The following is a 27,975-nucleotide window of genomic DNA, read 5'->3' as shown; positions in this document are numbered from 1 at the left end:
GGAGGGATGGAGGGGGGTTAGGGATGGAGGGATGGAGGGGTTAGCATGGAGGGATGGAGGGGTTAGCGTGGAGGGATGGAGGGGTTAGCGTGGAGGGATGGAGGGGTTAGCGTGGAGGGATGGAGGGGTTAGCGTGGAGGGATGGAGGGGTTAGTGTGGAGGGATGGAGGGGTTAGCGTGGAGGGATGGAGGGGTTAGAGGGGAGGGATGGAGGGGTTAGAGTGGAGGGATGGAGGGGGGTGGAGGGATGGAGGGGTTAGAGTGGAGGGATGGAGGGGTTAGAGTGGAGGGATGGAGGGGTTATGGAGGGGTGGAGGGATGGAGGGGTTAGCGTGGAGGGATGGAGGGGTTAGCGTGGAGGGATGGAGGGGTTAGCGTGGAGGGATGGAGGGGTTAGCGTGGAGGGATGGAGGGGTTAGCGTGGAGGGATGGAGGGGTTAGCGTGGAGGGATGGAGGGGTTAGCATGGAGGGATGGAGGGGTTAGCGTGGAGGGATGGAGGGGTTAGCGTGGAGGGATGGAGGGGTTAGCGTGGCGGGATGGAGGGGTTAGCGTGGCGGGATGGAGGGGTTAGCGGGATGGAGGGGATGGATGGAGGGGTTAGCGTGGAGGGATGGAGGGGTTAGCGTGGAGGGATGGAGGGGTTAGAGTGGAGGGATGGAGGGGTTAGAGTGGAGGGATGGAGGGTTAGTGGAGGGATGGAGGGGTTAGTGTGGATGGATGGAGGGGTTAGAGTGGATGGATGGAGGGGTTAGAGTGGATGGATGGAGGGGTTAGAGTGGAGGGATGGAGGGGTTATCGTGGAAGGGTTAGAGTGGAGGGATGGATTAGAGTGGAGGGATGGAGGGGTTATTGTGGAGGGGTTAGAGTGGAGGGATGGAGGGGTTAGAGTGGAGGGATGGAGGGGTTAGAGTGGAGGGATGGAGGGGTTAGAGTGGAGGGATGGAGGGGTTAGAGTGGAGGGATGGAGGGGTTGGAAGGGTTAGTGGAGGGATGGAAGGGTTAGAGTGGAGGGATGGAGGGTTATAGTGGAGGTATGGAGGGTTAGAGTGGAGGGATGGAGGGGTTAGAGGAGGGATGGAGGGGTTAGAGTGGAGGGATGGAGGGTTTATAGTGGAGGGATGGAGGGTTTATAGTGGAGGGATGGAGGGGTTTGGGTGGAGGGATGGAGGGGTTAGAGTAGAGGCATGGAGGGGTTAGAGGGGGTAGAGTGGAGGGATGGAGGGGGTAGAGTGGAGGGATGGAGGGGGTAGAGTGGAGGGATGGAGGGAGTAGGGTGGAGAGGTGGAGGTATGGAGGGGTTAGAGTGGAGGTATGGAGGGGTTAGAGTGGAGGTATGGAGGGGCTAGAGTGGAGGGGCTAGAGTGGAGGGGTTAGAGTGGAGGGTTGGAGGGGTTAGAGTGGAAGGGTTGGAGTAGAGGGATGGAGGGGTTGGAGTAGAGGGATGGAGGTGTTTGGAGGGATGGAGGTGTTGGAGTGGAGGGATGGAGGGGTTGGAGTGGAGGGATGGAGGGGTTGGAGTAGAGGGATGGAGGGGTTGGAGTAGAGGGATGGAGGGGTTAGAGTGGAGGGATGGAGGGGTTAGAGTGGAGGGATGGAGGGGTAAGAGTGGAGTTAGAGTGGAGGGATGGAGGGGTTAGTGTGGAGGGATGGAGGGGTTAGAGTGGAGGGATGGAGGGGTTAGAGTGGAGGGATGGAGGGGTTAGCGTGGCGGAATGGATGTTACCCAAATTGTAGCACGTCTCTTATTTAAGTACTCAGTTTGTTGTTTTTCTCCTAATTTATTTCAAATGAACAACCCTTTGGTATCCGGACGTGCTGTGCTGTGTTTGCTTGGATTGCCATGGGTTACCAGGCTAGACATATGAAGCAATGTGAACTAGAGAGTGTGAGGGCTCAAGATTTTCCTGTCTATAGTGCTTAATTGTAATCCTGTCTAGTTGGTCTATTTCTGTGGCCCACTGACAAGATATCTTAAGGTTGGTATGTGTGGCATTATATTCTTCCATGTCTTTCACAAATGTATGTGCATTGTAAAAGATCATTCTCACTTTGGCTGGTATGCACAAGAGGTTTGGGGTTAATGGGCTGATGTCACTTCCTGTTGTTGTTTACAGCTACTACTGTGTCTGTCTGACTGAGACAAGTTTGGTCTAAGAAAATACAGTGCCTTGCGAAAGTATTCGGCCCCCTTGAACTTTGCGACCTTTTGCCACATTTCAGGCTTCAAACATAAAGATATAAAAGTGTATTTTTTTGTGAAGAATCAACAACAAGTGGGACACAATCATGAAGCGGAACGACATTTATTGGATATTTCAAACTTTTTTAACAAATCAAAAACTGAAAAATTGGGCGTGCAAAATTATTCAGCCCCTTTACTTTCAGTGCAGCAAACTCTCTCCAGAAGTTCAGTGAGGATCTCTGAATGATCCAATGTTGACCTAAATGACTAATGATGATAAATACAATCCACCTGTGTGTAATCAAGTCTCCGTATGAATGCACCTGCACTGTGATAGTCTCAGAGGTCCGTTAAAAGCGCAGAGAGCATCATGAAGAACAAGGAACACACCAGGCAGGTCCGAGATACTGTTGTGAAGAAGTTTAAAGCCGGATTTGGATACAAAAAGATTTCCCAAGCTTTAAACATCCCAAGGAGCACTGTGCAAGCGATAATATTGAAATGGAAGGAGTATCAGACCACTGCAAATCTACCAAGACCTGGCCGTCCCTCTAAACTTTCAGCTCATACAAGGAGAAGACTGATCAGAGATGCAGCCAAGAGGCCCATGATCACTCTGGATGAACTGCAGAGATCTACAGCTGAGGTGGGAGACTCTGTCCATGGGACAACAATCAGTCGTATATTGCACAAATCTGGCCTTTATGGAAGAGTGGCAAGAAGAAAGCCATTTCTTAAAGATATCCATAAAAAGTGTTGTTTAAAGTTTGCCACAAGCCACCTGGGAGACACACCAAACATGTGCTAGAAGGTGCTCTGGTCAGATGAAACCAAAATTGAACTTTTTGGCAACAATGCAAAACGTTATGTTTGGCGTAAAAGCAACACAGCTCATCACCCTGAACACACCATCCCCACTGTCAAACATGGTGGTGGAAGCATCATGGTTTGGGCCTGCTTTTCTTCAGCAGGGACAGGGAAGATGGTTAAAATTGATGGGAAGATGGATGGAGCCAAATACAGGACCATTCTGGAAGAAAACCTGATGGAGTCTGCAAAAGACCCAAGACTGGGACGGAGATTTGTCTTCCAACAAGACAATGATCCAAAACATAAAGCAAAATCTACAATGGAATGGTTCAAAAATAAACATATCCAGGTGTTAGAATGGCCAAGTCAAAGTCCAGACCTGAATCCAATCGAGAATCTGTGGAAAGAACTGAAAACTGCTGTTCACAAATGCTCTCCATCCAACCTCACTGAGCTCGAGCTGTTTTGCAAGGAAGAATGGGAAAAAATGTCAGTCTCTCGATGTGCAAAACTGATAGAGACATACCCTAAGCGACTTACAGCTGTAATCGCAGCAAAAGATGGCGCTACAAAGTATTAACTTAAGGGGGCTGAATAATTTTGCACGCCCAATTTTTCAGTTTTTGATTTGTTAAAAAAGTTTGAAATATCCAATAAATGTCATTCCACTTCATGATTGTGTCCCACTTGTTGTTGATTCTTCACAAAAAAATACAGTTTTATACCTTTGTTTGAAGCCTGAAATGTGGCAAAAGGTCGCAAAGTTCAAGGGGGCCGAATACTTTCGCAAGGCACTGTAGCTTTCTCTCTCTTTCTCTCTCTCTTCCGGTCTCTCCCTATCGCTCTTCCCCTGTCTCCCTCCTCACTCTCTGCCTGCTCTTCTCTCTTTCTGCCTGCCCCTCTCTCTCTCTGCCTGCCTCTCTCTCTCTCTGCCTGCCCCTCTCTCTCTTCCTTTTTCTCCCTTAGCGTAACACTTTCTCACCTCTCATCTGTGCTCTGTGAGACCTCTAGATGCCCACCCTTTGTCTTGTCAAATCTAATGCCTGAGTTTCTCTCCTCCCTTTTTCCCCCGTCTCTCTCCCTCTCTTCCAGGATTGCCAAATTAACTATCACTTCCTAAAGGTATCTCTCCTCTCCTCGCTCCCGTCCTCCCATCCGCTGTCTCCTTTCCTTGCCTCTGTTCCTCTTTTGTCTTCCTCCTTTGTGTCCAATCACTCGCTTTCTCACTCTCTTCTGCTCTGATCATTTGTATGTGGTTTAAGGCTACTGCAAATAGATCCAGTTTACTAACAATTTGTTCTCAGTGTGGGGTTGGAATTAGCACAAGAACAAGAGCCATCAGATGGCACGAATTGCTCTCGTAAATCATTGTCTTGAGCTGTAAACAGCCTCGTCTAGTGTTGAGAAAACCAAGTGAAAAGCTGTCAAGCTGGAAGGGAAATGTGACTGAAAATTGTCCTACAATACAAATGTATATTTCTTTGCTTTTATATAAATGTTATTCTCTACAAAGATAGCGTTTCTGGTACTGTATACGTACAGGTAGGCTCCTTCCACAATAAAATAGGACAGTATACAAATACAATATGCTGAAAATACAATTGTCCCACAGGGCGACTTCCTCATATCATCCAATAGGAAAACAGGCCTTAACCTCTGCAGACCCCAAGGACAGAAGTGTAGGACGATGGACACATGTTTCAGTGCCTGTTCATTACAGGGACATTGCAGCCAACCCCACCACCCACATACACAAACACACTCTGTTCTTCTCCTTCTCTCCCTTATCCCATTTTCCCCTCGTCTTATTAGTCCTCCACCTCTTCTGTACTACTCTTCGTGTTTTGGTCCTTTAGCAGACGCTCTTATCCAGAGTTACTGACAGTAGTGAGTGAAGACATTTTCAATCTTTTTTCCCCCTACTGGTCCCCCGTGGGAGTCGAACCCGCAACCCTGGCGTTGGAAGCACCGTGCTCTACCAACTGGACCTCTCACTCCTATTCCTCCCTCAACTGTGTAGCGGGTGTCTGTGTATATACTGCAGCCGCGTACACCTAACCTGGATGGACTAGGGCACAGGGAAAGCGGGTGGGGATATAGGGGGTGGGAATCGGGGACTCCCCATTGGGCTATAACTGGTTGGAAGGAGATTGTTAGTAAATGTTTCCCATCCATGTCTTTCTGTGTACTGTCTGTCTGTCTGTCTGTCTGTCTGTCTGTCTGTCTGTGTGTCTGTGTGTCTGTGTGTGATGTCTGTCTGTGTGTCTGTCTGTCTGTGATGTACGTCTGTCTGTCTGTCTGTCTGTCTGTCTGTCTGTCTGTCTGTCTGTCTGTCTGTCTGTCTGTCTGTCTGTCTGTCTGTCTGTCTGTCTGTCTGTCTGTCTGTCTGTCTGTCTGTCTGTCTGTCTGTCTGTCTGTCTGTCTGTCTGTCTGTCTGTCTGTCTGTCTGTCTGTCTGTCTGTCTGTCGTCTGTCTGTCTGTCTGTCTGTCTGTCTGTCTGTCTGTCTGTCTGTCTGTCTGTCGTCTGTCTGTCTGTCTGTCTGTCTGTCTGTCTGTCTGTCTGTCTGTCTGTCTGTCTGTCTGTCTGTCTGTCTGTCTGTCTGTCTGTCTGTCTGTCTGTCTGTCTGTCTGTCTGTCTGTCTGTCTGTCTGTCTGTCTGTCTGTCTGTCTGTCTGTCTGTCTGTCTGTCTGTCTGTCTGTCTGTCTGTCTGTCTGTCTGTCTGTCTGTCTGTCTGTCTGTCTGTCTGTCTGTCTGTCTGTCGTCTGTCTGTCTGTCTGTCTGTCTGTCTGTCTGTCTGTCTGTCTGTCTGTCTGTCTGTCTGTCTGTCTGTCTGTCTGTCTGTCTGTCTGTCTGTCTGTCTGTCTGTCTGTCTGTCTGTCTGTCTGTCTGTCTGTCTGTGATGTACGTCTGTCTGTCTGTCTGTCTGTGATGTACGTCTGTCTGTCTGTCTGTCTGTGATGTACGTCTGTCTGTCTGTCTGTCTGTGATGTCTTTCTTTCTGTCTGTCTGTCTGTCTGTGATGTACGTCTGTCTGTCTGTCTGTCTGTCTGTGATGTACGTCTGTCTGTCTGTCTGTCTGTCTGTCTGTGATGTACATCTGTCTGTCTGTCTGTCTGTGATGTATCGTCTGTCTGTCTGTCTGTCTGTCTGTGATGTACGTCTGTCTGTCTGTCTGTCTGTCTGTCTGTCTGTCTGTCTGTCTGTCTGTGATGTACGTCTGTCTGTCTGTGATGTACATCTGTCTGTCTGTCTGTCTGTGATGTACATCTGTCTGTCTGTCTGTCTGTCTGTCTGTCTGTCTGTCTGTCTGTCTGTCTGTCTGTCTGTCTGTCTGTCTGTCTCTGTCTGTCTGTCTGTCTGTGATGTACGTCTGTCTGTCTGTCTGTGATGTACATCTGTCTGTCTGTGATGTACGTCTGTCTGTCTGTCTGTCTGTCTGTCTGTCTGTCTGTCTGTCTGTCTGTCTGTCTGTCTGTCTGTGATGTACATCTGTCTGTCTGTCTGTCTGTGATGTACATCTGTCTGTCTGTCTGTCTGTGATGTACATCTGTCTGTCTGTCTGTGATGTACATCTGTCTGTCTGTCTGTCTGTGATGTACATCTGTCTGTCTGTCTGTCTGTGATGTACATCTGTCTGTCTGTCTGTGATGTCTGTGATGTACATCTGTCTGTCTGTCTGTCTGTCTGTGATGTACGTCTGTCTGTGATGTACATCTGTCTGTCTGTCTGTGATGTACGTCTGTCTGTGATGTACATCTGTCTGTCTGTCTGTGATGTCTGTCTGTCTGTGATGTACATCTGTCTGTCTGTGATGTACATCTGTCTGTCTGTGATGTACATCTGTCTGTCTGTCTGTCTGTCTGTCTGTCTGTCTGTCTGTGATGTACATCTGTCTGTCTGTCTGTGATGTACATCTGTCTGTCTGTCTGTCTGTGATGTACATCTGTCTGTCTGTCTGTCTGTGATGTACGTCTGTCTGTCTCTGTCTGTCTGTCTGTCTGTGATGTACATCTGTCTGTCTGTGATGTACGTCTGTCTGTGATGTACGTCTGTCTGTCTGTCTGTGATGTACATCTGTCTGTCTGTCATCTGTCTGTCTGTGATGTACATCTGTCTGTCTGTCTGTCTATGATCTACGTCTGTCTGTCTGTCTGTCTGTCTGTGATGTACGTCTGTCTGTGATGTACGTCTGTCTGTACATCTGTCTGTCTGTCTGTGATGTACGTCTGTCTGTCTGTCTGTCTGTCTATGATGTACATCTGTCTGTCATCAAACTTTTTGTCTGTTTTTTTTATTTATTTCTCATCACTATCTGGTCATATTTTTTTAAAATCTTCCTCCTTTTTGGCCTATAGGTTATTTTGGGCTGCTTGTTCTATACTAGAGCAGTACAAGGGTGGAAGTTTTAAGCTGTGTGCCTATAGCAATGAGAGGTCAATACAAAGATGGACAGCACAGTTAGTTGTTCAGTGTGGATTTCTAGGGCCATAACGTGGCTTTTACTATGTCTTTATCAACACGAGCATTTCGTTGGACCGGCTAGCTAACGCATCTGCTAAACTGTGTACGCAACCAACAAACTTTGACTTGAGGAGTTGATTTCTCTCACGTTTGTTCATCGCTTATCTACAAGAGGGCAGTAATCAAGCCAGGTTTTAAAATGCATTGCATTGGAGGTGCATTGAATCAAATACAGCGCAGTTTACAGGGCATTCAGAAAGTATTCAGACCCCTTCCCTTTCTCCGCATTTTGTTACGTTACAGCCTTATTTTCCTCATCGATCTACACACAATACCCCATAATGACAAAGTGAAAACAGTTTTATTTTTTTTATTTTAGCAAAATTATTACAAATAAAGAACAGAAATACCTTATTTACATTTCAGACCCTCTGCTATGAGACTCGAAATTGAGCTCAGGTGCATCCTGTTTCCATTGATCATCCTTGAGATGTTTAAACAAGTTGATTGGAGTCCACCTGTGGTAAATTCAATTGATTGGACATGATTTGGAAAGGCACACACCTGTCTATATCAGGTCCCACAGTTGACAGTGCATGTCAGAGCAAAAAAGTTAACCATGAGGTCGAAGGAATTGTACGTAGAGCTCTGAGACAGGATTGTGTCGAGGCACAGATCTGGGGAAAGGTACCAAAATATTTCTGCAGCATTGAAGGTCCCCAAAAACACAGTGGCCTCCATCATTCTTAAATAGAAAAGGTTTGAAACCACCAAGCTTCTTCCTAGAGCTGGCCGCCCGGCCAAACTAAGCAGTTGGGAGAGAGGGGCCTTGGTCAGGGAGGTGACCAAGAACCCGATGATCACTCTGACAGAGCTCTAGAGTTCCTCTGTGGAGATGGGAGAACCTTCCAGAAGGACAACCATCTGGAATCTGGAAAAATTCAAGGGGTCGGAATACTTTCTGAATGTATTCTGATTCATTACATAAAGTTATCATGAAACACATCATTTATGACATGCTGGTTTATGGTTTTAGACCCTAAATTTCATAGTGTCAGTTTGAGGTCTTTGACTTTTGCTTAGGAATTTGTCAAACTGACCCCTTGTAAAGGAAATGGCACTCTAGACAAACTCAAAATGATTCTGAATGCATTTTTTTTGTCTTTTGTTAGTGAGAGAAAGAAACGTAGTAAGAAAGCCACAGTTGTAGTTTCCACCATTTAACACTAGATGTCCCCATAGCACTTTGTTGTAAAACCCAGTATGAGCGACCTGTGCTCCTGAAATAACGTGTTCCTTTGCGTCAGTGGGTTAGTGTTATGAGCGACCTGTGCTCCCGAGATCAATTGTTTCAGTGCTTTGGTGTTATTTTTATTTTTTTATTTATTTTACCTTTATTTAACCAGGTAGGCAAGTTCTCATTTACAATTGCGACCTGGCCAAGATAAAGCAAAGCAGTTCGACAGATACAACGACACAGAGTTACACATGGAGTAAAACAAACATACAGTCAATAATACAGTATAAACAAGTCTATATACAATGTGAGCAAATGAGGTGAGAAGGGAGGTAAAGGCAAAAAAGGCCATGGTGGCAAAGTAAATACAATATAGCAAGTAAAACACTGGAATGGTAGTTTTGCAATGGAAGAATGTGCAAAGTAGAAATAAAAATAATGGGGTGCAAAGGAGCAAAATAAATAAATAAATAAAAATTAAATACAGTTGGGAAAGAGGTAGTTGTTTGGGCTAAATTATAGGTGGGCTATGTACAGGTGCAGTAATCTGTGAGCTGCTCTGACAGTTGGTGCTTAAAGCTAGTGAGGGAGATAAGTGTTTCCAGTTTCAGAGATTTTTGTAGTTCGTTCCAGTCATTGGCAGCAGAGAACTGGAAGGAGAGGCGGCCAAAGAAAGAATTGGTTTTGGGGGTGACTAGAGAGATATACCTGCTGGAGCGTGTGCTACAGGTGGGAGATGCTATGGTGACCAGCGAGCTGAGATAAAGGGGGACTTTACCTAGCAGGGTCTTGTAGATGACATGGAGCCAGTGGGTTTGGCGACGAGTATGAAGCGAGGGCCAGCCAACGAGAGCGTACAGGTCGCAATGGTGGGTAGTATATGGGGCTTTGGTGATAAAACGGATTGCACTGTGATAGACTGCATCCAATTTGTTGAGTAGGGTATTGGAGGCTATTTTGTAAATGACATCGCCAAAGTCTAGGACTGGTAGGATGGTCAGTTTTACAAGGGTATGTTTGGCAGCATGAGTGAAGGATGCTTTGTTGCGAAATAGGAAGCCAATTCTAGATTTAACTTTGGATTGGAGATGTTTGATATGCGTCTGGAAGGAGAGTTTACAGTCTAACCAGACACCTAAGTATTTGTAGTTATGAGCGAGTGCTCCTGAAAAAAAAATGTGCCTGTGTTGTCAATGCGTTTAGTCTTATGAGCGACTGTGCTCCTGAGATAAAGCATGTCTATATATAGTGCTTCTGATAGTACGGCTGTGTCTCAGCCGTCAGCCGTTCTTTGTTCTCCTCTCCCCTGCTGTGGTTGCAGGCAAAGGACAAAGCCAACAAAGCCAAAGTTCAGGTGCGTCCGCTTTTGCGAGTCTCTTCCTCTCGTTGGCTTCACTTATAGGTGTGCCGTGGTCTGCTTCGCCCAATAGTGTGCTGCCTATACCTCACTAGCTATTTCTAGGCCCCGCCCGCTAAACAACCCCTAGCCACTGTAGCATAGTCACCTGCCAGGAGTGGACAGGTGTAAGCAGTATGGCAAAGTCTTCACCTAGCCTATCAGAGGGCAGGGTGGAGCTATAACCTTTTGCTCATGCCTATCACATCCTGTCGGCTCGACGTGACGTGAAGAGGGTGAGGGGCTAGGAATGATCTGGACTTGTATGCAGACGCCATGAACCAAACTAAAGCCGCCTGACCAGTTTACTACACCTCGTCTAGCCATGAACACCAAGGGGGTGAACAGCAGTGTATTGACACAGAGAACCTCACACACGTGACGTGTCAATTCATTGGACAGATTTCCAATGGGCTCAGATGTCTTTGGTTCAGTTGATTTTTTTTTGATTGTTGTATATATTCTACACAAATGGGCAGCTTTTTATTGTTGTGTGTAGTGTGTCATGTGTCATGTGTCATGTGCGTGGCTGCCAGCCTGTCCAGTGTGCTAGACAGACGAGGTTGAGCTGTAGTGTGGACCAGGTTTAGCATGACTGGGCCAGCTGCTCGATTTGGCCCAAGCTCTTGAGGTGTGTGTGTGTGTGTGTGTGTGTGTGTGTGTGTGTGTGTGGTGTGTGTGTGGAGAGATTGGACACCTGTGAGTAAGGGTGAAGAATGATAATGGCACCCAGGCTGCTGTGACACCGCCATGTTCCCACTGCCTGGGAAACCGATGGAATCGATGGCCTCTGGAGAAAATGGAGGTCGCAAGAGTGTGCGAAAACGGATGTGTTTTAGTGCATGTGTGTGTTCGAGGCCAGGAGGGTTTTACAGTCTTGCTCTGATTCTGAACCAAGCATGGTTGAAGCTTTGTAAGAGCATGTAGTGGACACACTTGAGCGTTGCGATTGATACTTGATTGGATGGCACATTGACCAATGACAATGCATTATCACTGAGGAGTTTGACAGTAATTCATTCAAATGTGTTTAGATGAATTTCAACATTTTGACCTCAGGGTTTCTTGTAAATGCCACTAAAAGGGGAGTTATTTTACCATAGTGAGTTAGCATAATGGCAAAGTCAGGAGTATTCAACATGTGTTCTGTAAATCCATATTTACTTTTTTTTATACCCTCTGTGTCTGTGTTCCATCTCCTCCAAAGTGAATGTTAAATCAAGTTAAATACACGTTGTTGTTTTTTAATGGTGTTTTATTGTGTTATAAAAGGCTGCACAGCAGTGTGTGTGTGTGTGTGTGTGTCTCACGCCGATCCCCTCTCCTCACCACACATAGAAAGCCAAGCTGGGCCCTGGTACCAAGAAGGTGATCTCTCCATCAGATGACAGCCCGTCTAGTCTGCCCTCTAACAACCTGGACTCGGTCAAACTCACCGACTTCAACTTCCTGGCCGTGCTGGGGAAAGGCAGCTTCGGCAAGGTGAGCCCAGGATCTGACTTGTATTGAAGTGAAGTGGTAGTCTCCCGGACACAGATTAAGCCGAGTCCTGGACAGAAAAGCACTTTCAAAATGAAGATTCTCCATTGATCTCGTTTTTTTGTTTTGTTTTTGTGTTGATCTTTGCTTGTTCTGTGTTTGTGAAACTTCCCCACAATGATTTGTCACGAGTTATTCTTATTGGCTTCTGAAATCAATGAAGGTCATGGGATGTTATCTATCGGACAAAATCTGAACTTGATTCAGATCCAAGTCTATTGTCGGTGTGCGTGAGTCACATCATAGTCACATCATCCACAATTTACACAGAACCGAGTCACGCAATGAATGAGTGCAATGCCACGTTTCGGTTCAGACTGTCCGTACCTCGACGTAGCACAACGTGACTAAATGAGTATATCCACGCGTCTGTTGACTAGTAAGCATAGTAACAACTTAACAGTTGAGTTAATAGCGTCACTATCCGCCTTAAGCCATCCTATTAGAAGCCTTCGGTCTAACCTTTGACCTCTCGTGCTCCTGTGTACCAGGTGATCCTGGCAGAGATGAAGCCCACGGAGGAGCTGTACGCCGTCAAGATCCTGAAGAAGGACGTGGTGATTCAGGACGATGATGTGGAGTGTACCATGATCGAGAAGAGAGTCCTGGCCCAGCAGGACAAACCACCCTTCCTCACTTCACTCCACTCCTGTTTCCAGACCGTGGTATGGAGACTACGGACACACACACGCACACATACACACACACACACGTGGGCATATGGGCACGCCCGCACAAACGCACCATTTGCTTGCTTTTTTGCTGTCCGTCGATGTTGATGATGATGTGGCTGTGGTTATTGTGGTGGGGCATATACACACACACACACACACACACACACACACACACACACACACACACACACACACACACACACACACACATATATTATATTTCTCTAACTCCTCAAGCTCCTCTATGACACTAAATAAACAATTACATTGGATAGGCTATTGTACTTACCTGCAGTATAGTATGATTACTATTCATGTGTTCATTGACCGTGACCTTTCCCCTTTGATGTCATCACCCAGAGTTGTAGCTGTTCGATGCGATCCTACCACAGGTTAAGTGGGCTGTATCGCTTTCAAATACCTTTTATTTATTAGGTTGAAAGTAAAGGAACGTAATATTGAATTGTGTGTGGGCATTCCTTGTCAAGTTACTACACACACACACACACACAGAAATGTACACCACCCACATATATATACACACACAAACACACACACACATACACACACACACAAGTTCAATTACATTTTTCTTTGTTTTAAACTGTCCACTTTTTCAGCACTTCTCATTCCTCCTTAATCTTTAATCCCTCAATCTCTCTCCGGCAGAGACGACAAAGGGCAGGCACCATCTGCACCGTACGGTGGCGAACACGCATACACACACACACACACACCCATCCCCAAAGTGGAAATCTAAAATTCTATGCATTTTAAGTGATGAGAAGTCCAAATCCTCTTCACAATAAGGTGCCACAATCACTTTGAGGGTAATTGTTTAAGGAAACCATTTGCCTTGTCTGCCAGGTTATGTCAAGCCTCTTGAGCAAAGTGCATAAAATACGGCTAACCTCATTATAATCTCGCAGTGTGATTTAATTTCAAATGTATTCGTCAATGATGTGCGTTTATAAGGAGGCGATTGATTTAACTAGGGTTTAGTAAGCTGAGGAATACATAAATTGGTCGCCTCTCTTCAGAACGCACAATGTTGAAGGAAAGTTTCAAATTAAATCACACTTCCAGATCATAATTAAGCAACAAGGCCTGAGAAGGTGTGGTATATGGCCAATATACCACGGCTAAAGGCTGTTCTAAGGCCACGACACAATGCAGAGTGCCTGGACACAGCCCTTAGCCGTGCTATATTGACCACAAACCCCAGAGGTGCCTTATTGCTATTATAAACTGTTTACCAACGTAATTAGACCAGTATATGGTAATATTTTGTCATACCTGTGGTACACAGTCTGATGATATACCACGTCTTTTAGCCAATCAGTATTCAGGGCTCGAACCACCAGGTAATAATGAGGTGCATGTTAAGTTTTGCACTTTGAAAATGTCACCCTGTGACTTGTGCAGGACAGACAGGTAAAGAGGCTGTCTGAGGGATTTACTTCATTACTTCACATAATCGAGTCATACATGGGAAATTATGGCATAGTCCCAAAACATTATGGCAAAACAATGTTAAATGATATCTAACACCCCCATCTCTGTCTCCCTCTCTGCCCAGGACCGGCTGTACTTTGTCATGGAGTACGTGACTGGAGGAGACCTCATGTACCACATCCAACAAGTGGGCAAGTTCAAAGAGCCACAGGCGGTGTAAGTTACCCTTTCCCTCGCTTTCCCCTTTTATACGGAACACCAATCAAAACGCAGCATGTAAAGTGTTGGTCCCATGGTTCTGCTCCCGAGTGGCGCAGCGGTCTAAGGCACTGCATCTCAGTGCAAGAGGCGTCACTACAATCCCTGGTTCGATTCCAGGCTGTACCACACCCGGCCGTGATTGGGAGTCCCATAGGGCGGCGCACAATTGGCCCAGCGTCGTCCGGGTTTGGCCGGGGTAGGCAGTCATTGTAAATAAGGATTTGTTCTTAACTGACTTGCCTAGTTAAATAAAGGTTAAACATTTGTAAAAATATATATATAAATAATAATAATAATCATTTTTGTTAGCTGAAATAAAATATTTTTTATTTAACTAGGCAGGTCAGTTAAGAACAAATTCTTATTTACAATGACAGCCTCCCAAAAGGCAAAAGGCCTCCTGTGGGGATGGGGGCTGGGATTTAAAAAAATAAATATAGAGCAAAACACACATCACAACAAGAGACACAACACTACATAAAGAGAGACTTAAGACAACAACATAACAGAGCAGCAACACATGACAACACAGTATGGTAGCAGCACAACATGACAACAACATGGTAGAAACACAACATGACAACACAGTATGGTAGCAGCACAACATGACAACAACATGGTAGAAACACAACATGGTAGCAGCACAACATGGTAGCAACACAACATGACAACAACATGGTAGCAGCACAACATCGTAGAAACACAACATGGTAGCAGCACAACATGGTAGCAACACAACATGGTAGCAACACAACATGGTAGCAACACAACATGGTAGCAGCACAACATGACAACAACATGGTAGCAACACAACATGGTAGCAACACAACATGACAACAACATGGTAGCAACACAACATGGTAGCAGCACAACATGGTAGCAACACAACATGACAACAACATGGTAGCAGCACAACATGGTAGCAACACAACATGGTAGCAACACAACATGACAACATGGTAGAAACACAACATGGTAGCAACACAACAAGACAACAACATGGTAGCAACACAACATGGTAGAAACACAACATGGTAGCAGCACAACATGACAACAACATGGTAGCAACACAACATGACAACAACATGGTAGAAACACAACATGGTAGCAGCACAACATGACAACAACATGGTAGAAACACAACATGGTAGCAGCACAACATGACAACAACATGGTAGCAACACAACATGACAACAACATGATAGCAACACAGCATGGTAGCAACACAACATGACAACAACATGGTAGAAACACAACATGTTAGCAGCACAACATGGTAGCAGCACAACATGACAACAACATGGTAGAAACACAACATGGTACAGCACAACATGGTAGCAACACAACATGACAACAACATGGTAGCAGCACAACATCGTAGAAACACAACATGGTAGCAACACAACATGGTAGCAACACAACATGGTAGCAACACAACATGGTAGCAACACAACATGGTAGCAGCACAACATGGTAGCAGCACAACATGACAACAACATGGTAGCAACACAACATGGTAGCAACACAACATGACAACAACATGGTAGCAACACAACATGGTAGCAGCACAACATGGTAGCAACACAACATGACAACAACATGGTAGCAGCACAACTAGCCACAACATGGTAGCAACACAACATGACAACATGGTAGAAACACAACATGGTAGCAACACAACAAGACAACAACATGGTAGCAACACAACATGGTAGCAGCACAACATGACAACAACATGGTAGCAACACAACATGACAACAACATGATAGCAACACAGCATGGTAGCAACACAACACGACAACAACATGGTAGAAACACAACATGTTAGCAGCACAACATGGTAGCAGCACAACATGGTAGCAGCACAACATGGTAGCAGCACAACATGGTAGCAACACAACATGGTAGCAACACAACATGGTAGCAGCACAACATGGTAGCAGCACAACATGGTAGCAACACAACATGGTAGCAGCACAAAACGGTGTTTCCTCCGACACATTGTTAAGAAGCAGTGCGGCTTGGTTGGGCTGTGTATCGGAGGACGCATGACTTTCAACCTTCGTCTCTCCCGAGCCCGTACGGGAGTTGTAGCGATGAGACAAGATAGTAGCTACTAAACAATTGAATACCACGAAATTGGGGAGAAAAAGGGGTCAAATTTTTTCAAAATTAAAAAAACAATAGATCACAGAAAGCAGCCACAACTGGCAGTAAGAGTGTCCATGATTGAGTCTTTGAATGAAGAGATTGAGATAAAACTGTCCAGTTTGAGTGTTTGTTGCAGCTCGTTCCAGTCGCTAGCTGCAGCGAACTGAAAAGACGAGTGACCCAGGGATGTGTGTGCTTTGGGGATCTTTAACAGAATGTGACTGGCAGAACGGGTGTTGTATGTGGAGGATGAGGGCTGCAGTAGATATCTCAGATAGGGAGTGAGGCCTAAGAGGGTTTTATAAATAAGCATCAACCAGTGAGTCTTGCGACGGGTCTACAGAGATGACCAGTTTACATAAGAGTATAGAGTGCAGTGATGTGTCCCATATTGGTGGCAGAATGGTAAAGAATATCTAGCCGCTCGAGAGCACCCTTACCTGCCGATCTATAAATTACGTCTCCATAATCTGGCATGGGTAGGATGGTCATCTGAATCAGGGTTAGTTTGGCAGCTGGGGTGAGAAATGGAACGATTTCGATAGAGGAAACCAAGTCTAGATGTAACTTTAGCCTGCAGCTTTGACATGTGCTGAGAGAAGAACAGTGTACCGCCTAGCCATACTCACAAGTATGAGGTGACTACCTCAAGCTCTAACCCCTCAGAGGAAGTAATAGGCCCACCCACCTGGGAGCCAGGCCCAGCCAATCAGAATGGCTGCACCCCTGCCCAGTCATGTGAAATCTATAGATTAGATGTTCTATGAACTGTAACTCAGTAAAATCTTCCCTGTTTGAGATGAATGGCTTCAGGGCTGTCTAACACGGAGCGTGTCGTTGCAGGTTCTACGCAGCAGAGATCTCTGTCGGCCTGTCCTTCCTGCACAAGAAAGGAGTCATTTACAGGTGGGTCTTCTTCCAATGTATACCAACTCAGAGGCACTTCATCCCATTCTAGGATCAATGTTTACTGTACACGGTGTACTGTCAAACCACGAATGAACCCATTGAATATGGAAATGTAAGGAAGTAAAACAGGAGCAGTGTAAAGGCCCTAAAATACATTTGGCCCTTGTCACATGATGCGGTTGTCTCCTGTAGGGATCTGAAGCTGGACAACGTGATGCTGGACTCGGAGGGCCACATTAAGATCGCTGACTTTGGCATGTGTAAAGAGAACATACACGAGGGCGTGACCACTCGCACCTTCTGTGGGACGCCCGACTACATCGCCCCAGAGGTAGGGACATGGGGAGTGTGTGTGTGTGTGTGGGGAGGGAGAGGGGTGGTCCTCTTTGTCATTGTCTGGCCTGCGCCCCCGTCTCCGTGGTGATCCACATCCGAGTCGACAGCTCAGGACACACACACACACTCCCGCTGACTCGGACAAACATCGTTGTGCCCTAGGGTTGGTTCAAACTTATCACAGAGAAGCCAAGGTCTACATATCATTGATTATCTATGTAGGCTAAGCAGCCTGCCTCAGTAGGCGTGCTATTCAGGGAAGGAACACTGAACCCCGGCTGTAGAGAGTAACATAAGCACTAACTTTAACAATACTATTTTAGCATGAAACTCATGTAAGCGCCATTTAAACCACGTAAAAATGTGCTTAAACACCATTTCCGTGCATTTACCCACCATGTACATGCATCCTATAGTATCTTAGTGTCTGGTTTCCTATTGATTTGTATCAGCACATCCACTAAAGTGCCTCTACTGAACATTTTGAGTTAGGACTACAGTCTCTACTGAACATTTTGAGTTGGGACTACAGTCTCTACTGAACATTTTGAGTTAGGACTACAGTCTCTACTGAACATTTTGAGTTGGGACTACAGTCTCTACTGAACATTTTGAGTTAGGACTACAGTCTCTACTGAACATTTTGAGTTAGGACTACAGTCTCTACTGAACATTTTGAGTTAGGACTACAGTCTCTACTGAACATTTTGAGTTAGGACTACAGTCTCTACTGAACATTTTGAGTTAGGACTACAGTCTCTACTGAACAATTTGAGTTAGGACTACAGTCTCTACTGAACATTTTGAGTTAGGACTACGGTCTCTACTGAACATTTTGAGTTAGGACTACGGTCTCTACTGAACATTTTGAGTTGGGACTACAGTCTCTACTGAACATTTTGAGTTGGGACTACAGTCTCTACTGAACATTTTGAGTTGGGACTACAGTCTCTACTGAACATTTTGAGTTGGGACTACAGTCTCTACTGAACATTTTGAGTTGGGACTACAGTCTCTACTGAACATTTTGAGTTAGGACTACAGTCTCTACTGAACATTTTGAGTTAGGACTACAGTCTCTACTGAACATTTTGAGTTAGGACTACAGTCTCTACTGAACATTTTGAGTTAGGACTACAGTCTCTACTGAACATTTTGAGTTAGGACTACAGTCTCTACTGAACATTTTGAGTTAGGACTACAGTCTCTACTGAACATTTTGAGTTAGGACTACAGTCTCTACTGAACATTTTGAGTTAGGACTACAGTCTCTACTGAACATTTTGAGTTGGGACTACAGTCTCTACTGAACATTTTGAGTTAGGACTACAGTCTCTACTGAACATTTTGAGTTGGGACTACAGTCTCTACTGAACATTTTGAGTTAGGACTACAGTCTCTACTGAACATTTTGAGTTAGGACTACGGTCTCTACTGAACATTTTGAGTTAGGACTACGGTCTCTACTGAACATTTTGAGTTAGGACTACAGTCTCTACTGAACATTTTGAGTTAGGACTACAGTCTCTACTGAACATTTTGAGTTAGGACTACAGTCTCTACTGAACATTTTGAGTTAGAAAGACTGCCTACTAAACATTTTGAGTTAGAAAGACTGCCTACTAAACATTTTGAGTTAGAAAGGCTAGTGTCTACTGAACATTTTGAGTTAGAAAGAGAGCGTTTTGCATGAGAATCTGCCCTAAATGTAACCAACCCAACCAAGCACAGCCCAGTGTGGGACGTCATATTGATTTCCTCTATAACGTCCTCTCTAAGAGGTTAATTTGGTTTCATGGGTGCTGGGACTGGGTGGACAAGCTGTGACGGTGATGGTGGTGAGGTACACACACACTCAGGGTGGTTGGGGTGGTGGTGAGCCCCTCAGTTAATGCACCGTCGAGCTCTCACAGCAGGGGCTCCAGTCAGGCCCTCATAACTCCACACACGCTCTCTCTTCTCTCTCTTCTCTCTCTCTCTCTCTCTCTCTTTGAGAGACTTGGGAGAGTGCAGTCGTGGCCAAAAGTTTTGAGAATGACACAAATATTAATTTTCACGAAGTTTGCTGCTTCAGTGTCTTTAGATATTTTTGTCAGATGTTACTATGGAATACTGAAGTATAATTACAAGCATTTCATATGTGTCAAAGGCTTTTATTGACAATTACATGAAGTTGATGCAAAGAGTCAATATTTGCAGTGTTGACCCTTCTTTTTCAAGACCTCTGCAATCCACCCTGGCATGCTGTCAATTAACTTCTGGGCCACATCCTGACTGTTGGCAGCCCATTCTTGCATAATCAATGCTTGGAGTTTGTCAGAATTTGTGAGTTTTGTTTGTCCACCCGCCTCTTGAGGATTGACCACAAGTTCTCAATGGGATTCAGGTCTGGGGAGTTTCCTGGCCATGGACCCAAAATATCGATGTTTTGTTCCCCCCCGAGCCACCTAGTTATCACTTTTGCCTTATGGCAAGGTGCTCCATCATGCTGGAGAAGGCATTGTTCGTCACCAAACTGTTCCTGGATGGTTGGGAGAAGTTGCTCTCAGAGGATGTGTTGGCACCATTCTTTATTCATGGCTGTGTTCTTAGGCAAAATTGTGAGTGAGCCCACTCCCTTGGCTGAGAAGCAACCCCACACATGAATGGTCTCAGGATGCTTTACTGTTGGCATGACACAGGACTGATGGTAGCGCTCACCTTGTCTTCTCTGGACAAGCTTTTTTCCTGGAGAGAAGTGGCTTCTTTGCTGCCCTTCTTGACACCAGGCCATCCTCCAAAAGTCTTCGCCTCACTGTGCGTGCAGATGCACTCACGCCTGCCTGCTGCCATTCCTGAGCAAGCTCTGTACTGGTGGTGCCCCGATCCCGCAGCTGAATCAACTTTAGGAGACGGTCTTGGCGCTTGCTGGACTTTCTTGGGTGCCCTGAAGCCATCTTCACAACAATTGAACTACTCTCCTTGAAGTTCTTGATGATCCAATAAATGGTTGATTTAGGTGCAACCTTACAGGCAGCAATATCCTTGCCTGTGAAGCCCTTTTTGTGCAAAGCAATGATGACGGCACGTGTTTCCTTGCAGGTAACCATTATTAACAGAGGAAGAACAATGATTCCAAGCACCACCCTCCTTTTGAATCTTCCAGTCTGTTATTCGATCTCAATCAGCATGACAGAGTGATCTTCAGCCTGGTCCTCGTCAACACTCACACCTGTGTTAACAAGAGAATCACTGACATGATGTCAGCTGGTCCTTTTGTGGCAAGCTTGAAATGCGGTGTAAATGTTTTTTGGGGCTTCAGTTCATTTCCATGGCAAAGAGGGACTTTGCAATTAATTGCAATTCATCTGATCACTCTTCACAACATTTGAGTGTATGCAAATTGCCATCATACAAACTGAGGCAGCAGACTTTGTGAAAATGAATATTTGTGTCATTCTCAACTTTTGGCCACGACGGTCAAGACCTAGACGTTGAGACCATTTTATTTGCGCCAATGAATAGTTGGAAATGGACATTTACCTAAAAGCACAGTTTGAATTGCAATCTGATTGTTTTCATTTCTTCAAGTCTGATTTCTTCATTGAAGTGAAATTGACCCCAACCTCGTAATACCAGAAGTTCTGTGTCCCCTATATGTGTGTTCTATTCATATTGTCTTGATGTGGAAGTGTGCTATCCTCTCCGTTTTGTCTGTGTGACAGTGTGTGCGTGTCCGTGTGTCTACACGCACCAGTGTGTGTCCCCGTGCGTATCTGTATGGGAATACTCTTCCGTGTACTGGTAGGTATGTGTGTCTCTTAGTTGTCAGGACCCATGTGGAAAAAAACAGCTCAGGCGGTCCCCGGGCACCTCTCTTTTCGCCTGTCACCACCGCATTACGCCGCACGCACACTGCATTGCTCTACTTCTCTCTTTCCGCTGTTTACCTCTCACCCTGACCTACATAGGCAGCCATGGGAAGGCTCTGTGAGCGTCCCAAACAGGCACCCTGTGTCTTCTACAGCCCTATGGGCCTTGGTCAAAAGCAGTGCACTATAAAGGGAATAGGGTGTCATCTGGGACACAGCCTCCATCAATCTGAGAGGAACACGTTGGTCACTGTATGCTAATGGAATAGTACACACTGGGTTACCAGAGTGACAGGCCTGTGAGATGGGGAGGGAGAGGTGGAGGAGAAATAGGGAGGCAGAGGGACTGGGGAGCGGGAGGCAGAGGGACTGGGGGGGGAGGCAGAGGGCCTGGGGGCGAGAGGCAGAGGGCCTGGGGGCGAGAGGCAGAGGGCCTGGGGGCGAGAGGCAGAGGGCCTGGGGGCGAGAGGCAGAGGGCCTGGGGGCGAGAGGCAGAGGGCCTGGGGGCGAGAGGCAGAGGGCCTGGGGGCGAGAGGCAGAGGGCCTGGGGGCGAGAGGCAGAGGGCCTGGGGGCGAGAGGCAGGCCTGGGAGGCAGAGGGCCTGGGGGCTGGAGAGGCAGAGGGCCTGGGGGGCGAGAGGCAGAGGGCCTGGGGGCGAGAGGCAGAGGGCCTGGGGGCGAGAGGCAGAGGGCCTGGGGGCGAGAGGCAGAGGGCCTGGGGGCGAGAGGCAGAGGGCCTGGGGGCGAGAGGCAGAGGGACTGGGGGAGAGAGAGACGGACTGGGGAGAGAGAGACGGACTGGGAGACGGACTGGGGGGAGAGAGAGAGACTGGGAGAAGGAGAGAGACTGGGAGAGGGAGAGAGAGAGACTGGGAGAAGGAGAGAGACTGGGAGAGGGAGAGAGAGAGACTGGGAGAAGGAGAGAGACTGGGGAGAGGGAGAGAGAGAGACTGGGAGAAGGAGAGAGACTGGGAGAGGGAGAGAGACTGGGAGGGGGAGAGAGACTGGGAGGGGGGAGAGAGGGAGAGAGACTGGGAGAGAGGGAGAGAGGGAGAGAGACTGGGAGAGGGAGAGAGACTGGGAGAGAGACTGGGAGAGGGAGAGAGACTGGGAGAGGGAGAGAGACTGGGAGGGGAGAGACTGGGAGGGGGAGAGAGACTGGGGGGGGGGAGAGAGGGAGAGAGACTGGGGAGAGAGGGAGAGAGGGAGAGAGACTGGGAGAGGGAGAGAGACTGGGAGAGAGACTGGGAGAGGGAGAGATACTGGGGGAGAGATACTGGGGGAGAGATACTGGGGGAGAGAGACTGGGGAGAGAGACTGGGAGAGAGACTGGGAGAGAGACTGGGAGAGAGACTGGGAGAGAGACTGGAGGAGAGGGAGAGAGACTGGGAGAGAGCGAGAGACTAGCAGAGAGACTGGGAGAGGGCGAGATATACTGAGAGAGGGCGAGATATACTGAGAGAGGGCGAGATATACTGAGAGAGGGCGAGATATACTGAGAGAGGGGGATATACTGAGAGAGGGCGAGATATACTGAGAGAGGGCGAGATATACTGAGAGAGGGGGATATACTGAGAGAGGGCGAGATATACTGAGAGAGGGCGAGATATACTGGGAGAGGGGGATATACTGGGAGAGAGACTGGGAGAGATACTGGGAGAGAGGGAGAGATACTGGGAGATATACTGGGGGAGAGACTGGGAGAGATACTGGGAGAGAGGGAGAGATACTGGGAGAGAGGGAGAGAGACTGGGAGAGATACTGGGAGAGAGGGAGAGAGACTGGGAGATATACTGGGGGAGAGACTGGGAGAGATACTGGGGAGAGAGGGAGAGATACTGGGAGAGAGGGAGAGAGACTGGGAGAGAGGGAGAGAGACTGGGAGAGAGACTGGAGGAGAGGGAGAGAGACTGGGAGAGAGACTGGAGGAGAGGGAGAGAGACTGGGAGAGGGAGAGAGACTGGGAGAGGGAGAGAGACTGGGAGAGGGAGAGAGACTGGGAGAGGGAGAGAGACTGGGAGAGAGACTGGGAGAGGGAGAGAGACTGGCAGAGAGACTGGGAGAGGACGAGAGACTGGGAGAGGGCGAGATACTGAGAGAGGGCGAGATACTGAGAGAGGGGGAGATATACTGGGAGAGAGAGAGAGACTGTGAGAGAGACTGGGAGAGGGAGAGAGACTGGGAGACGGAGAGAGACTGGGAGAGGGAGAGAGACTGGGAGAGAGACTGGAGGAGAGGGAGAGAGACTGGGAGAGAGACTGGAGGAGAGGGAGAGAGACTGGGAGAGGGAGAGAGACTGGGAGAGAGACTGGGAGAGAGACTGGGAGAGGGAGAGAGACTGGCAGAGAGACTGGGAGAGGGCGAGATACTGAGAGAGGGCGAGATACTGAGAGAGGGCGAGATACTGAGAGAGGGGGAGATATACTGGGAGAGAGAGAGAGACTGTGAGAGAGACTGGGAGAGGGAGAGAGACTGGGAGACGGAGAGAGACTGGGAGAGGGAGAGAGACTGGGAGAGGGAGAGAGACACACTGGGAGAGGGAGAGACACTGGGAGAGGGAGAGACACACTGGGAGAGGGAGAGACACACTGGGAGAGGGAGAGACACTGGGAGGGAGACTGGGAGAGGGAGAGATACTGGGGAGAGAGACTGGGAGAGGGAGGGAGACTGGGAGAGAGACTGGGAGAGGGAGAGAGACTGGGGAGAGGGAGAGACACTGGGAGAGGGAGAGACACTGGGAGAGGGAGAGATACTGGGAGAGGGAGAGATACTGGGAGAGGGAGAGATACTGGGAGAGGGAGAGAGACTGGGAGGGGAGACTGGGAGAGGGAGAGATACTGGGAGAGAGACTGGGAGAGGGAGGGAGACTGGGAGAGGGAGGAGACTGGGAGAGGGAGGGAGACTGGGAGAGGGAGGGAATCTGGGAGAGAGACTGGGAGAGGGAGAGAGACTGGGAGGGGGAGAGAGACTGGGAGAGAGACTGGGAGAGGGAGAGAGACTGGGAGAGGGAGAGAGACACTGGGAGAGGGAGAGACACACTGGGAGAGGGAGAGACACACTGGGAGAGGGAGAGACACACTGGGAGTGGGAGAGACACTGGGAGGGAGACTGGGAGAGGGAGAGATACTGGGAGAGAGACTGGGAGAGGGAGGGAGACTGGGAGAGAGACTGGGAGAGGGAGAGACACTGGGAGAGGGAGAGATACTGGGAGAGGGAGAGATACTGGGAGAGGGAGAGATACTGGGAGAGGGAGAGATACTGGGAGAGGGAGAGATACTGGGAGAGGGAGACATACTGGGAGAGGGAGACATACTGGGAGAGGGAGAGAGACTGGGAGGGAGACTGGGAGAGGGAGAGAGACTGGGAGAGAGACTGGGAGAGGGAGGGAGACTGGGAGAGGGAGGGAGACTGGGAGAGGGAGGGAATCTGGGGAGAGAGACTGGGAGAGACTGGGGAGAGAGACTGGGAGAGGGAGAGAGACTGGGAGAGGGAGAGAGACTGGGAGAGAGACTGGGAGAGGGAGAGAGACTGGGAGAGGGAGAGGGAGAGGGACTGGGAGAGAGACTGGGAGAGGGAGAGAGACTGGGAGAGGGAGAGAGACTGGGAGAGAGACTGGGAGAGAGACTGGGAGAGAGACTGGGAGAGAGACTGGGAGAGGGAGAGAGACTGGGAGAGGGAGAGACACACTGGGAGAGGGAGAGACACACTGGGAGTGGGAGAGACACTGGGAGGGAGACTGGGAGAGGGAGAGATACTGGGAGAGGGAGGGAGACTGGGAGAGAGACAGGGAGAGGGAGAGAGACTGGGAGAGGGAGAGATACTGGGAGACTGGGAGGAGAGATACTGGGAGAGGGAGAGAGACTGGGAGGGAGACTGGGAGAGGGAGAGAGACTGGGAGGGAGACTGGGAGAGGGAGAGAGACTGGGGGAGACTGGGAGAGGGGGAGACTGGGGAGAGATACTGGGAGAGGGGAGAGACTGGGAGAGGGAGGGAGACTGGGAGAGAGACTGGGAGGGAGACTGGGAGAGGGAGAGAGACTGGGAGGGAGACTGGGAGAGGGAGAGATACTGGGAGAGAGACTGGGAGAGGGAGGGAGACTGGGAGAGAGACTGGGAGAGGGAGGGAGACTGGGAGAGGGAGGGAATCTGGGGAGAGAGACTGGGAGAGGGAGAGAGACTGGGAGAGGGAGAGAGACTGGGAGAGAGACTGGGAGAGGGAGAGAGACTGGGAGAGAGAGAGAGACTGGGAGAGAGAGAGAGACTGGGAGAGGGAGAGAGACTGGGGGAGAGAGACTGGGAGAGGGAGAGAGACTGGGAGAGGGAGAGAGACTGGGAGAGAGACTGGGAGAGAGACTGGGAGAGAGACTGGGAGAGGGAGAGAGACTGGGAGAGGGAGAGAGACTGGGAGAGAGACTGGGAGAGGGAGAGAGACTGGGAGAGAGACTGGGAGAGGGAGAGAGACTGGGAGAGGGAGAGAGACTGGGAGAGGGAGAGAGACTGGGAGAGGGAGAGAGACTGGGAGAGGGAGAGAGACTGGGAGAGAGAGAGAGAGAGACTGGGGGAGAAGCTGCTTTAGCTCTCTTTGGATTGTCCTCTGGCTCCTTGTTTTGGCTTCAAGAACTTCATGTATTCATCTCACACTGTAACTTGGTCTCCTCGTTTTGACGAACGTGACACCTGTAGCAAAGGGGAGCTTAATAAATGGTATATAAATATACCGTTTTTGAAGTTGATCAATCATTACAATTATCAATAGTTAGTTCACTGATGGTATTGCTTAACAGTGTTTTGTGATTATCAGCCCAATGTTAATATGGCTACTACTAATGGAACAAGAATCAGGACACACCAGATATGGGGTCAATTCAGAATTGAGTTGTGAATTGCTATTTAATTCCAATGAATTCACCATTCAAGTAAAATTCAATTCAATGCAATTAATTCAAATGGCCAATGTACTCTACACGTCACTATACACATTTTTATTTTTACATCAATTATAGATGGTTACCAATTATATATTGCCCAGGAAATGCATTCCCTGTTGCAGTGGTAAAGGTATAGATCTACTGGGAAATCTACACATTTCCTATGGTGAATCTATAGATCTACTGGGAAATCTACACATTTCCTATGGTGAATCTATAGATCTACTGGGAAATCTACACATTTCCTATGGTGAATCTATAGATCTACTGGGAAATCTACACATTTCCTATGGTGAATCTATAGATCTACTGGGAAATCTACACATTTCCTATGGTGAATCTATAGATCTCCTGGGAAAATTTACACATTTCCTATGGTGAATATGTAGATCTACTGGGAAATCTACACATTTCCTATGGTGAATATGTAGATCTACTGGGAAATTTACACATTTCCTATGGTGAATATGTAGATCTACTGGGAAATCTACACATTTCCTATGGTGAATCTATAGATCTCCTGGGAAAATCTACACATTTCCTATGGTGAATCTATAGATCTACTGGGAAATCTACACATTTCCTATGGTGAATCTATAGATCTCCTGGGAAAATTTACACATTTCCTATGGTGAATATGTAGATCTACTGGGAAATCTACACATTTCCTATGGTGAATATGTAGATCTACTGGGAAATCTACACATTTCCTATGGTGAATATGTAGATCTACTGGGAAATCTACACATTTCCTATGGTGAATCTATAGATCTACTGGGAAATCTACACATTTCCTATGGTGAATCTATAGATCTACTGCAAAGGATATAAGCTCAAACTTGCAAAAGTGAACTGTTGCTTTAACCTTTTTTCAGTTATTCTCTCCAAATTTCTCCAGAAATGTTATTGTTTGTGCTTCACATTACCGGTTGTGGGGTTGTAGGCGTTGCCAATATTGCTGATGACCTTCCTGTAGACCACAGTAGTTTCAGTGTTGAACGGTCCTTTGTGTTGCTTGCGGGACCGCCTCTCTGTCAGTACAGCTGAGAATGCCACTCTTGGTCGTTCTGTGAAGGCAAAAAGATGACACGTACTTAGGTACATTATGATGACGTCATAATGCCTTACAAGATGCTCCTAATGAATCAGAGTCATTTGGGCCTGTCCAAATACCAATGCTAGTATGTGAAACTTCAGAACGGTAGGATGCTTGAAATGCCGGGGTGTCATACTCAGCTTTTCATCTAGTATGAATTGACGGCACGCCATTGAGGAAGAGAATAATCCTATCAGACCACACGTGTGTTTGGCGATAGCTGTTAATCAGAAGCGGGGACGGTCCAAAATGAACGAATGGCGTGAACAAACGCGATCGCGAGTTTAGAAGGCGCCTTCTCAATATGGACGAGCCTAGTATGTTGTTGCTTACTGCACACGTTTTTTTCCCTGAACAGTATGTTCTAAGTAGTATGTAGTGTGGTTCGTACATTTAGTACCCAGTGGCACATAAAAAATTGATTTTATAAAACACAAGGGCTCATACATCCAGGTTCTTTGTGATTGCGAGCCAGTGTAGGAGTTTGTGTATGTGTGAGGAATGAATGAGTGTGTTTGTGTGTGTCCAGCTCACTAAAGCCCGAAGGTAAGTGGCTTGCGTGCCAAGACAGCACAGTGCAGAGCCAGAGGTGCCTCTCATGGCTCCCAAGGGGCAGGTGGAGGTCAGGTGTTACACAGAAAAGGTCACAGGGCAATGTGGAACAGAACTGCTCTCACATATCACACCT

General features: G+C 47.5%; 1 protein-coding gene across 1 annotated transcript in view; it reads left to right on the top strand.

Moving 5' to 3' along the window:
- Nucleotides 1–27,975, top strand: part of LOC112230347 (protein kinase C alpha type) — a 245,119-nt gene that overhangs the window by 179,612 nt on the left and 37,532 nt on the right. The window contains exons 9-13 of the mRNA XM_024396599.2: nt 11,428–11,571; nt 12,120–12,293; nt 13,882–13,973; nt 17,013–17,075; nt 17,271–17,409. Of these exons, the coding sequence (XP_024252367.1) occupies nt 11,428–11,571; nt 12,120–12,293; nt 13,882–13,973; nt 17,013–17,075; nt 17,271–17,409 (612 nt within the window). The remainder of the gene's footprint in view (nt 1–11,427; nt 11,572–12,119; nt 12,294–13,881; nt 13,974–17,012; nt 17,076–17,270; nt 17,410–27,975) is intronic.

The sequence above is a fragment of the Oncorhynchus tshawytscha genome, linkage group LG32, assembly GCF_018296145.1.
Source record: "Oncorhynchus tshawytscha isolate Ot180627B linkage group LG32, Otsh_v2.0, whole genome shotgun sequence".
Taxonomy (NCBI): domain Eukaryota; kingdom Metazoa; phylum Chordata; class Actinopteri; order Salmoniformes; family Salmonidae; genus Oncorhynchus; species Oncorhynchus tshawytscha.
This window is presented reverse-complemented; position numbering and strand designations above follow the sequence as displayed.